Source organism: Setaria viridis, chromosome 7, assembly GCF_005286985.2.
Source record: "Setaria viridis chromosome 7, Setaria_viridis_v4.0, whole genome shotgun sequence".
In the NCBI taxonomy this organism is placed as follows: domain Eukaryota; kingdom Viridiplantae; phylum Streptophyta; class Magnoliopsida; order Poales; family Poaceae; genus Setaria; species Setaria viridis.
In genome coordinates this window covers 27,929,638-27,941,176 of record NC_048269.2, presented here as the reverse complement: position 1 = coordinate 27,941,176, position 11,539 = coordinate 27,929,638, and the positions used below count along the sequence as shown (strand labels likewise).

The following is an 11,539-nucleotide window of genomic DNA, read 5'->3' as shown; positions in this document are numbered from 1 at the left end:
TCTTCGATTTCTTTCTTTCCATATGTTCCACTAGAAATATACTATCTACTATGTACTAGTAATGAGAAAAGACACTTAGACTAGGAATGCACCCCTTACGTATTGTATACGCGCCAGCCACACAGTATACCCTAGTCAGTTGCATGCCTACTACTCGAGACATGTACAACCGTACAGCAGGCCAAGTGTGAACCACAGCATGCTCGAATATATCGATCTTACGTGGTGAGGATCTCTGGAGCAACTACTCTCTTTGACTTCCTAAGATCCACAGACGAAGCAACAACGACGGGCAAATAAAAACAATTTCTTTCATAACCTCCACAAAAGCTCTCTGCTCCGTGTTGCCAACTTGCCATGCACGAACCATCCACCGCAAGCTAAGCTACTACCCCCTCCCTATAAGTACCGTACCGTGTCTACAGGCCAGGATCGCATATACCTTCTCCGATACTGCATCCAGGCCGGCAATCCAAGCTTGCCAGCACACCGTCGAAGAAGAAGCAGTCTTCGTCTACCTCCAGCTCCTACCTCCTAGTAAGCAGCAGAGCGCGTGTGCATCGATCCACGAGGACGAGATCGATGGGGAGGTCGCCGTGCTGCTGCCACGACGCCGGCGTGAAGAAAGGCCCGTGGACGGAGGAGGAGGATCGGGCGCTGGTGGAGCACATCCAGAGGCACGGCGGGCACGTCGGCAGCTGGCGCAACCTGCCCAAGGCCGCCGGGCTGAACCGCTGCGGCAAGAGCTGCCGCCTCCGCTGGACCAACTACCTCCGCCCCGACATCAAGCGCGGCAACTTCACCGACGACGAGGAGCGCCTCATCATCGCCCTCCACGCCGAGCTCGGCAACAAGTACGGACGATTCATTAGCCACTCACCGTTACCGGTCACCATCACCGTGCATGCATAGCCGCCACCTGCTTTAATCTGAAGCAGTTGGCGTGCATGCAATTAAATCTTCGTTCTACGGGGATATGATATGACGATTAACTAACACGCACTCTATCAATTTGTCTTTGGGTTAGGTGGTCGACGATCGCGACGCACCTGGACGGCCGGACGGACAACGAGATCAAGAACTACTGGAACACGCACATCCGGAAGAAGCTGCTGCGCATGGGCGTCGACCCCGTCACGCACCAGCGGCTGCCCCCTGACGACATCCTCGCCTCCGCCGCCGGCGCCCCCGGCCTCTCCGAGGCGCTCCTCTCGGCAGCGGCTAGCCTCGGAGGCCTCAACAACGTCCTGATGCAGGTGCAGGCGCTGCAGCTCCTGCTGCAGACCATCAACGGAGGCGCCGCTGCAGCTGGTCTCATGGCCAATAATAACTTCGGCTCGGCTGCAGACAACAACGCCATGCTTAACGCAAGGAGCATGGTTCCAAACTTCCAGGACCAGATGAACCTCTTGGCTCACGCGAACTACCGGCCGGCTGACGATTATCTCAACAATATAGCAAGTTTTTCAGAGCACGACGCGGTGCAGCAACTGAAGGCCGCTTCATCAGCTCCGGCGCCGACTGCGGCGGCATTGGCGGTGCCTGCGTCTTTTCCGCAGGAAGTGGCAGCTGCAGCTGACCGGCCGGTGCAGGGTTTCGCCGATCTTCTATCGGAGGCCAATGAGATGCCGAGCATGTGCTCTCTGGAGGATGATCGTTTCTGGAAAGACATGCTAGCAGAGAGCAGCAGCTTGCCACTATGAAACTATACCATGCATGCCTAGCGTCCAGCCTGGTTTAGTTCAGGTGACGCAGGGGGCTACTCTAGCCTCTGGCCCCCGATTTTATAAACTATACCATGCAACAGTCGTAGCCCGTAGGGGTAGTGGTGGTGCGCGTTGTACAAAAATTTGCAGTTCTCTTCATAAGTTAGTTTCGTTTTGTCATTGGGTCTGTCGATCTCTTAGTGATCTATCTGTGTTCAGTGGCATGCTTGTAATAGATTTAGCTTTATCCAATGGACTTAGAGTTTGCGCACTCAATCATTTCAATCCCGTTACAATTGACATTTCGGTGAATGGCTTTGTGCATCCTTTTTTAAGGTAACGACTGGGATAATTTTATCCTTTGTGCATCTCTTGGTGCATCCTTTCGGTGAATCAGCACAAGAATTGTTTGAGTAAAGCCTGGTGGTAGCAAGAGATCAAAATATGCTCACAAGACAGAAATATTTTTGGAGGGAGTACTTCTTTTCTCCATTATGAAATGAGAAAACCAACTGTTCCTCTCCATGTTTGTGGCGACCTTCATTTCTTGTAGGGTTCAGTATATTCAACGCACTGTTGCTGAACGAAGGGAGCAGCTGTGTTGTTTAGCACTTTGTGGTAAACACATTGGCTAAGTATACATGTGCTTCACACTAGTCACCGAAGGACGTTTTCATTTGGGTTAGTAAAAAAAGCTAGTACGGTAACTTAACTAAATATATTCGTAAAAAAAGGTTTTTTCCCCTAAAAATACTTAGAAGACTAGTATTATCAGAATGGCTATACATCAAAAAGTAAATAGATATACTTAACTACCAAATTTCGCTTAGTCTTTTTACACATTGCTAACAAAAATATGGGCAAACTATCCTTGGGTGTGTGCTATCTTTTTGGGAAAGAAACTATCCATGAATATCCTAAAAGATATTTTATCAGAAGTATCAAACAGAGTGATTATCATTACATTTTCAACTCATATTATTGTGCACATGAAAAACACACATAATTGCTTACATTCGAATATGACGCTAGTAGAAATTGTTTTATCAGTTGACACATAAAAAGCATGCAGAATTTTGTTAACTACATGTTAAAAAAATAAAAACTTCTTTTCACAGAAAATCCACTTGCTAGTGATGATGATATATTGCTGCGTTATCCATGGCCTATTTCTCACATATAGATATTTTGATTAGGAAACGTTCACATAAGTATTGGATTAGTTGGAGTAGGAAGTTGCTTTGCGAAGACGAAGAAGCGTCGAGGGCGACGGCCTTCTAGACTTGGATGCCCCGCAGACTGCAAGCACACATGATCTCCGAGCACATAACGGCATCGATTACAACTCGAGACCGGTGTACACAGAGGCCATGACCTCACCCCATGACTTCTTGGCGTCCTGATCCCCACATTAGCAACAAAAAGGGTCATCATTGGTTAGGGGTTAGGTCAGTAAAAGAGTTGCCCGAGGTTTGAAGCCATTGACCGTCCGAAAGTGTGTGGGGGGACGATGTGAGTAATCAACTGATCATTGAGTCATTCTGATGGTGGACTTTCTGACCTTTCAGAAAGTCTCGTGCCATTTCACAGGATGACGACGGTGAGCATTTTTGTTTATGCAGAAGGTAAAACGAACTCGCTTGACCTTTCGCTTGTGGCTGCAAGCTAGCTAGAGAGCTGTGTTATCCGTGTTAGTCGTTTCTTCTCTTGAGATTCCAGAGAGGAAATTGGGCTGCCGGGGTCCAACTGTTAAAGCTGTTGTTTCTGAAGCTCTCTCGTGTGAATGATCGCTCCAAAAGCGAGTCTTATTAGGATATATCTCTGCTTCGATCAGTTAATGCAGCCGATCAATGAAATGAATAGATGTATAAGCCAAATTCAGGTGAGCGTGCAAGACGTGTGTTGCAAGAAGTATATAAGTTGAGTCATAAGTTATTCCGGCCCGTTAATGCAATGAGATGTTTTCATCTGCGCTGTCTACATGAAGAAGAAAACTTGTGCATGCGACTGCGTACGTATGCAGTGTCACGTACTAGTCAGTATACAAACAATACGTCAATTCGTTCGTGGAGTGCACGGTTTCACCAGTGATTGCACGACGGCGACGCTTCTCGACGAGACAAAATCACTGAGCTCACCGGTGAAAAAAAAAAAATTCAACCCCTGCCGCTAGCTGACGGGGTTAAATGGTTAATTACTCACCGCGAAGACCATGAGCAGATAAATGCTTGTGAACACACGAGCGGTGGGCGAAGATCCTTCCACGAGAAGCAGCTGCTAACCAACAAACAGTAACCGATCGATACGTTCGTGCTTATATATTGAAGGGAACACGAACTCCCTGATTTGACTGCCGTTGTTGGGTCGTTAAAGCAAAGGCAAGGCAGGGGACGACGGCCGTCGCCGCGCTGACGCCGGGCGCAGCAGCTGAAAAACGCCGGTACCGTGACGCACGGCTCGCCGGCGAGCAGAGACGATACATGTCAAGCCGCGTTTACCTAAGCCGATCGCTCGACGCCGACGTGCAAACCAAACCCACTACCGCGAGCTGCCGGTGACGACGACGACGATGTTAGTTTCGGCTGCCCCGGCCGGGGAAGAATGTTCATTAACAAGTGCAGGCGTCCCTGTTGAGCGAGACGGGCGCCGGAATGCGTCGCGCGCGCTGCGACCTCGTTTTCACGGCGCATGATGCCCTTTTTGATTTCGAACCTGCGGAATCTGACAGCCGCTAACTGCCGAAGGGAAAGGCGTCGTCCGGTCCGGAGGTTTTTCAAGGTAAGTAGGGCACGCGAGACCGACGACGACGGTGATAGTCGGAGAGACGCCGGACCCGGGCGCCGGACGTGATTTTCGTCGAAACAGGTGGGTCGTCCGACGAAGCCTGGCGTGGCGGTTAGTTAAGTGCGGGACAGGGACGGCGGCGTCCCTCTGCCTGTCGTCGCGCGTCACGGCCTGGAATTTGGAGGCAGGGTGTCAGACTGGCGCGTCGGTTTCAGGATGATGGATCGCGGTGAAGATTGAGGTTCTGAGTTAACTTTTGAGTTGATAGATCGATCGACCATTTGTGGTAAAGTAATATGGAGGTTAGATCTACCACGTAAAAAGTCGGAGCCTTGGTCGTCTGAGAGGAAACTGAACGGCATGTTGAGTACTCATCAGAGCTGTGAGGTCAGGTGTTTGGCGTTTCCTGTGCTGAACTGCTGATGCCTCTCCGTCAGAACTGATGAAGAGCCTTTTTAAGCCTCCACCTTTTCATATTTCAACAAATTTTTTTTTTTGCCTCGGTCTCACTCCACCAGAGCCCACCACAGTCGCCGTGCCGGGCGGGCTGGGCCCAATACATCTTCAAGGCCGTCAGAATGTAGCCCAGTCAATTGATAGGAGCAGAAGGCCCGTCAAAACAAGGAAAGAAAACTGGCGGCCCAGTCCCCACAGAGCGAAACAACGGGCTAACCCATCATACCAGCCGAGCGGCCCATCACGCTATGCAGCCCACTGTCGTCCTCCCGTTCATCGCGGTCCGCAGCGTACGGGCCAAGATGTTCCACTGCCGACGGGACCCACGCGTCGGCGAATGCCCTTGTGTCTTCTCTTTCCCCACGCCCGCCACCGCCACTTGACCCGCGAGTCCTAAAACCCTCTCCTCCTTCCACCTCTTGCGCCGCCGCCGCCACCGCCGCAAAACCCTAGCTCCGACGACCCACAGCCGTTGCCGCGGCCGCCGAAATTAGCTATGGCGTCGACGCAGGCGCTTAAGAAGAACTACCGCTGCGACCGCTCGCTGCAGCAGTTCTACACGGGCGGGCCGTTCGCGGTCGGGCGCCCCCCCGCCGGCGAGGGCGAGGGCGAAGGCGGCGCCGAGGCCGATCCGTTCCTCGCGTGCGCATGCGGCGGGGAGGTGCGCGTGGTGTCGGCCGCGGACGCCTCCGCGATAGGGGAGCCCGTCGACGGCGACTCGGAGGCCATCACCGCGCTGACGCTGTCCCCCGACTCCCGCCTCCTCTTTGCTGCGGGGCACAGCAGGCTTATCAGGGTCTGGGACCTCGCCACCCGCACTTGCATACGCAGCTGGAAGGTGAGTTTTGGTTTTTCGTGCGTCCCGTGGTGCTTCGATGTATTCGAAATGTTAGTCCATTGATCAGTGACTTCGACCATAGGAAAGCAATTTTAAGTGAATAGTCGTTGGACCCTGTTCCGGTATCTAGCTAGAGAGTAATCGAGTTTATTCACGACATAGTAAATGTCTATAGTTCTGTGAGTGGTCTACTAGTTTGAAAGCCCTGCACAAATGCAGTTGTGCAGTTGCAACAAGCTTGGAAGCTTGTATTCCTGTGTGAATGTCAGAATGTGTCAACTGAGTCTTCGTGGGCTATTCAGCTCGTCATCCTGGTCCATTATTCTGTTGATAGTTAGCTTATGGAGTATTGTTAAGGACAGATGACTTTATAAACTAGTAACTCTGGGAAAATAGGCAGATTAAAATTTCTGATGATTTGAAAGGGGTTACACTAGATCCATGAGACTCTAGTTTCCTTTCACACTTAATTTATTTTATTGCACACTTTCAGAATACAAGACCTCATGCTCAGCTTTCAGAATCAGCTATTGCGGATGCAAGCTAAATTAAATGTGGATATTGAATTGTAACATTTTCTTTCTTATCTTTTCTTGGTAAATGTGCAAAAAGGAAGGATGCAATTGTTATTTCCTCTGACCAACTTAATATCACACACTCAGACGTACTAATTTCTCGCAACGCACACCAGTGCTTTTCCAATTTTGATTCATTGGATCTTTATCCTGTTATATTAACTTTTGTATTAATACTTAGTTAACTCAGTGACTGAATGGGATTTTACAACTACATGCTAACAACTTTTACAACTTTTTCGTTTCATTATGTTAATACTATGATAGTATACTGTAATTCCTCGTTGTAGCATGTGAAGTAAACTCATGTATTTTCCTAATGTTGTTCAGGGACATGATGGTCCTATTATGGCCATGGCGTGCCATGCTTCTGGTGGGTTGCTTGCAACTGCCGGAGCAGACAAGAAGGTGTGCATATGGGATGTGGATGGTGGATTTTGCACACATTTCTTAAGAGGTCATACAGGCATTGTGACGACCATTATGTTCCACAAAGATCCAAAGCGCCTTCTGGTGAGGATAATTTGCAGACAATCCTGCTTTTTATTTGAATTGGAGCACTCAAAATGTCTTCTGAGCTTGTTAGTTTAAATCACTGTATTATTTTTACCAAGCTGTACTGGTATTATCCCCATCCATGTTGCCAGTGTATTCCTTTTGATGAGCACAGCTGCACATGATAACCTCTGTGTTGGATCTCCAGTTGTTTTCAGGAAGCGAAGATGGCACTGTGCGAGTATGGAACCTTGAAACCAAAAAATGTGTTGCTGTGCTGAAAGAGCATTTTTCAACGGTCACTTCATTGACATTGTCTGATGATGGACAAACATTGCTCAGTGCTGGGAGGGATAAGGTATGATTGTAATGGTCCCATGTCTCATTATGTATTCTAGAGACTGTCATGCTGTTATCAATACATATGGTTTCAAGTCAAGTTCATTTGTACCAGCATATATCCATATATTCTCAGGGCTCCATTGCTCCTTTCTATAATTTAGAATTAGATAGCTAAAAGTTGAAATTGATTGAATTATCATAGAGAAGCTTTTCCTCCAATTTTATGTGCACCTTTGTGAAAAAAAGAAGTACTTAGTGTTTATTATTTGTCTGGATTACCCTTTTTTGGTTAAATTTCAATATTTCTGATGTAGGAATTTACAATGCAATGCATTTTCTGTCTGGAACTGCTGGCATTGTTTTAGCAAGATACTTGCTATTTTTTAATGTATGGAACATCTGCAGGTTGTTACTGTGTGGGATGTTCGTAAGTACAGCTCGAAGAAGACAATACCCACGTATGAAATGATAGAAGCTGTTTCCTTCATTGGATCAGGAAGTGAGCTACTAGCTTGTTTGGGCATAGAACTGGTAAACATGAAGGGGGGATCGGATGGTTATTTTCTTACAGTAGGTGAACGTGGGGTTGTGCGCATCTGGTGCTTGGAGAGGTACATTAGTTTGCATTTATAATCTCTTTAGTTGCATATTTCTGCGGTACATGCAATCATGATTTTCTGGTCCTTTACAGTGGTCGTTGCATGTTCGAGCAGCAATCATCTGATGTAACTGTTAACTCAGAGAATGAGGAAACCAGAAGGGGGTTTACTTCTGCTGTTATGTTGCCAAATGATCAAGGATTGCTATGTGTTACTGCTGATCAGCAGTTTTTGTTCTATTGTCCCAAAAAAACTGATGAAGGGACCTTCCAACTGTCCCTATATAGACGTCTAGTAGGTTATAATGATGAGATTCTTGACTTGAAGTTTGTCGGGGATGAGGAACAATATCTTGCTGTAGCTACTAACTTGGAGCAGGTGAGTTATTCATAAATAATCTCTGCAGAGATCTTGTTGCTTAATGCATTTGAAGTTTCTTAAGCTGATACCTCCATATGCAGCTCCTTGTTTATGATGCGTTTGAAATTTCTTAAGCTGATACCTCCATGTACATCTCCTTGTTTATGATGCGTTTGAAATTTCTTAGCTTAAAACTGTTACCTCCATATGCAGGTCCGTGTTTATGATGTTGCATCGATGTCATGTTCTTATGTACTGGCTGGCCACACAGAAATTATTGTTTGCATCGACACCTGTGTCTCTTCTTCTGGGAAGACGCTTGTTGTAACTGGGAGCAAGGACAATACTGTAAGTTGTTTTGTCATGTCCTGAAGATGTTTTTAGTTGCCATAAATTTTTGGCATTTGTTTTATTGTGATAATCCTCAGTACCGGCAAGTGCTTTCTCTTGCTGCTTCTCATGTTTTTTAGTGTGATCTTTTGTATTTCACAGGTGAGGTTATGGGATGCTGAAAGGAGAAGATGTATTGGTACTGGTAAAGGCCATCTGGGAGCTGTTGGTTCTGTTGCATTCTCAAAGAAATCGAAGAACTTTTTTGTTAGTGGCAGCAGGTTTGTTGTTCAGTTTCTCTGTGATATTTGTTTGCCTAAAGATGCCAAAATTGTTATTCTAAAAATGACACTATCTTTTTAATTAGTGATCGAACCATCAAGATTTGGACCTGGGATGATACGCTTGATGATGCTGATGATGAAGTTCCTCTCAGAGCTAAGGCTGTTGTAGCTGCACATGATAAAGATATTAATTCTCTGTCTGTTTCACCTAATGATGGCCTTGTTTGCAGTGGTTCTGAGGTATCATTGTAGCATGCTAGTTTTTTAGAGGTTAAATACCCTTTTATTTGCCTTACATCATTGAATCATTATATTTTATCATCTTTATTTTTGTAGGACCGAACTGCTTGCATATGGAAACTCCCTAACCTGGTGTCCTCTGTTGTCCTTAAGGGGCACAAGAGAGGAATCTGGTCGGTTGAGTTTTCTCTTGTTGAGCAATGTGTCATGACATCCTCTGGTGATAGAACAATCAAAATATGGTCCGTTGCAGATGGCACGTGCTTGAAGACATTTGAGGGTCATACATCAAGTGTCCTGCGAGCTTCTTTCCTTTCACGTGGAACTCAAGTTATTTCTTGCGGTAATAAGATATAAGCCAGTCATCCAAGTTATCACCTTTTTTGGGAGCTGTGTTGACATTCTTGTGTTGTTCCTTAATTTAGGAAGTGATGGTCTAGTGAAGCTATGGACAATCAAAACAAATGAGTGCATTGCTACTTATGATAAGCATGATGGAAAGGTATGATATTATTAACATGCATCATGGAGGTGTCTTTTCTGTATGAATTAGGGAGGGGACTTACAAACTAACTATTATTTGCCCCTCAGGTTTGGGCATTGACTGTTGGCAGAAAAACTGAAATGCTTGCTACTGGTGGAACTGATTCTATTCTAAACCTGTGGCATGATTGCACCATGGAAGATAAGCAAGAAGATTTCCGTAAAAAGGCAAGTGAAACCTTACATTATAGTATTTTCAGTGTTGCAAGCAAGATGCTTGCTTTTTGTGCTGGAAGAAAAACTGTGAAATACCTGATACTTGGTCCTTGCATAGAGATGTGACCTTGAGTAACATTGCAATGTGATATATCTACGAGTTTACCATATTCTTGATGTATTTGTCTCTACCTCTGCTTGATGGCTCTTTGGGATCTATATAGGCATATGTCAGGCATTTACAACCTCATTAAAATTCACCTTTGTTGCAGGAGGAAGAAGTCTTAAGAGGCCAGGAATTGGAAAATGCAGTGTCAGATGCTGACTATACAAAAGCAATACAACTTGCATTTGAGCTTAGGAGACCACACAGGCTTCTAGAGTTATTCTCACAGCTTGCCAGGTACTAATTCTTGATTGGAATTCTGTCAGCAGCTTGGAATTTTTAATAAGCTTTTATATATCCTTGGGTGTGCAGGAGGGCTGATTCGGAGGATCCAATAGAAAAGGCTCTTCTTGGACTTCCAAAGGATGGCCTCCGTGTGCTTCTTGAGTACATCCGTGAATGGAATACAAAGCCCAAGTTCTGTCATGTTGCACAGTTTGTGCTTTTTCGGGTATTGAGGACTTTGCCTCCCACCGATATCTTGGAGGTAATAATTTTCCCCCACTTCCTAAGAGGTGTTTAAGAGTGCTTCTTAGTCCTGACAAACTGTTTTGCTTCTTCTCATGAGATGATTTGTTTTTCACCTCTGCAGATAAAGGGTATCAGTGAGCTCCTTGAGGGCCTAATTCCGTATTCGCAGAGGCATTTCAACAGAGTCGATAGACTAGTGCGAAGTACATTTCTGTTGGACTATACATTGATGCGAATGGCCGTGGTAGATCCAGATGTTGATGCGGGCACAACCAAAGATGACATGAACGGTTCATCAGTGGAGAACAATGAAACCGCAGAGGCTCAGCCTGCTTCGCCCATAACAGAGAAGTCAAGCAAGAAGAGAAAACAGGGCAAATCAAGCAAAAAGGGCAAAGAGAAGAAAGTGAAGCTTGCTTCGAAGGATGTTTCAGTTGAGGCCTGAATACCTAGCTAAGAAAATTGCTTACGCTCACCACCAATTTTGTAGCTGCTGTTGTGAGTTATAACTGACATTGCCCAACGACACAAATCCTTTGTGATGTACTCCCTCCGTTCGAAATTATAGGTCGTTATAGTTTTTCTAGATGCATAAATATTATTATGCATCTATCTAAGTGCATAACAAAATCTATGAATCTAAAAAAGTCAAAACAATCTAAAACAATCTATAATTTGGGACCGAGGGAGTAAATGCATTCTTTGCTGAGTTCAGAAGACCCCCGGTGCTTAAGGCACGCGCGGGTATCTGATCCAAATTTCCTGATGAACCTATTACAGAGAAACCCCAGATGAGGTTTTCAAAAGTTTCAGTCCTTATTGTTGCAGCTATCGTGCGTTCCGGGTTGGTTTGATGGTTTCCCTTGTGATTGTTTCCCATGTGTGGGGTGTGATACGGAAGCAGTACCGCTCCCAGCAATAACTCCACTTGTGATTGTTGGATCTGCGATCTGGATGTCGGCGAACTTTTCTATAGTTGGGCCTAATGTTGCAGCTTTTGAGGTGGATCACCTATGTTTCTCGTTGCGCTAACATACTGATTTCTCATCAAGGACTCCGCTATGATGTTAGTTTAATTAATGCCACCGGTTTTCTTTTTTCCCCTTTTGCACATCGGATTCTTTTGCTGCTGTATGGGTGCGGTACTGTGGTTGCGCAGTAGAAATTGCGTTGCTGTGATTTGATGCTTGGCAT

At 45.9% G+C, this 11,539-nt stretch overlaps 2 protein-coding genes across 2 annotated transcripts; both read left to right on the top strand.

Annotated features, from left to right (window-relative positions):
• The first annotated feature begins 375 nt into the window (after positions 1-375).
• LOC117865323 (uncharacterized) lies at positions 376-1,977 on the top strand. The gene is made up of 2 exons (XM_034749493.2): positions 376-854; positions 1,028-1,977. The coding sequence occupies exons 1-2, from the start codon at positions 583-585 to the stop codon at positions 1,701-1,703; spliced, it is 948 nt and encodes a 315-aa protein (XP_034605384.1). The 5' UTR covers positions 376-582; the 3' UTR covers positions 1,704-1,977.
• Positions 1,978-5,327: 3,350 nt separating this feature from the next.
• Positions 5,328-11,172, top strand: LOC117865098 (protein TORMOZ EMBRYO DEFECTIVE). Its single transcript, XM_034749180.2, has 14 exons — positions 5,328-5,784; positions 6,690-6,872; positions 7,063-7,212; positions 7,602-7,807; positions 7,888-8,173; positions 8,369-8,503; positions 8,648-8,766; positions 8,853-9,009; positions 9,106-9,352; positions 9,435-9,511; positions 9,601-9,720; positions 9,981-10,111; positions 10,187-10,361; positions 10,467-11,172. Exons 1-14 carry the CDS (start codon positions 5,443-5,445, stop codon positions 10,788-10,790), a joined length of 2,652 nt encoding a protein of 883 aa, XP_034605071.1. The 5' UTR covers positions 5,328-5,442; the 3' UTR covers positions 10,791-11,172.
• Positions 11,173-11,539: the final 367 nt, after the last annotated feature.

Coding starts and splice junctions, on each gene's coding strand:
- LOC117865323 (XM_034749493.2), top strand. CDS start 583: ATGGGGAGGTCGCCGTGCTGCTGCCACGACGCCGGCGTGAAGAAAGGC. Junction 855..1,027: donor CACGCCGAGCTCGGCAACAA/GTACGGACGATT, acceptor TCTTTGGGTTAG/GTGGTCGACGATCGCGACGC.
- LOC117865098 (XM_034749180.2), top strand. CDS start 5,443: ATGGCGTCGACGCAGGCGCTTAAGAAGAACTACCGCTGCGACCGCTCG. Junction 8,767..8,852: donor TTTTTTGTTAGTGGCAGCAG/GTTTGTTGTTCA, acceptor CTTTTTAATTAG/TGATCGAACCATCAAGATTT. Junction 9,721..9,980: donor AAGAAGATTTCCGTAAAAAG/GCAAGTGAAACC, acceptor CCTTTGTTGCAG/GAGGAAGAAGTCTTAAGAGG.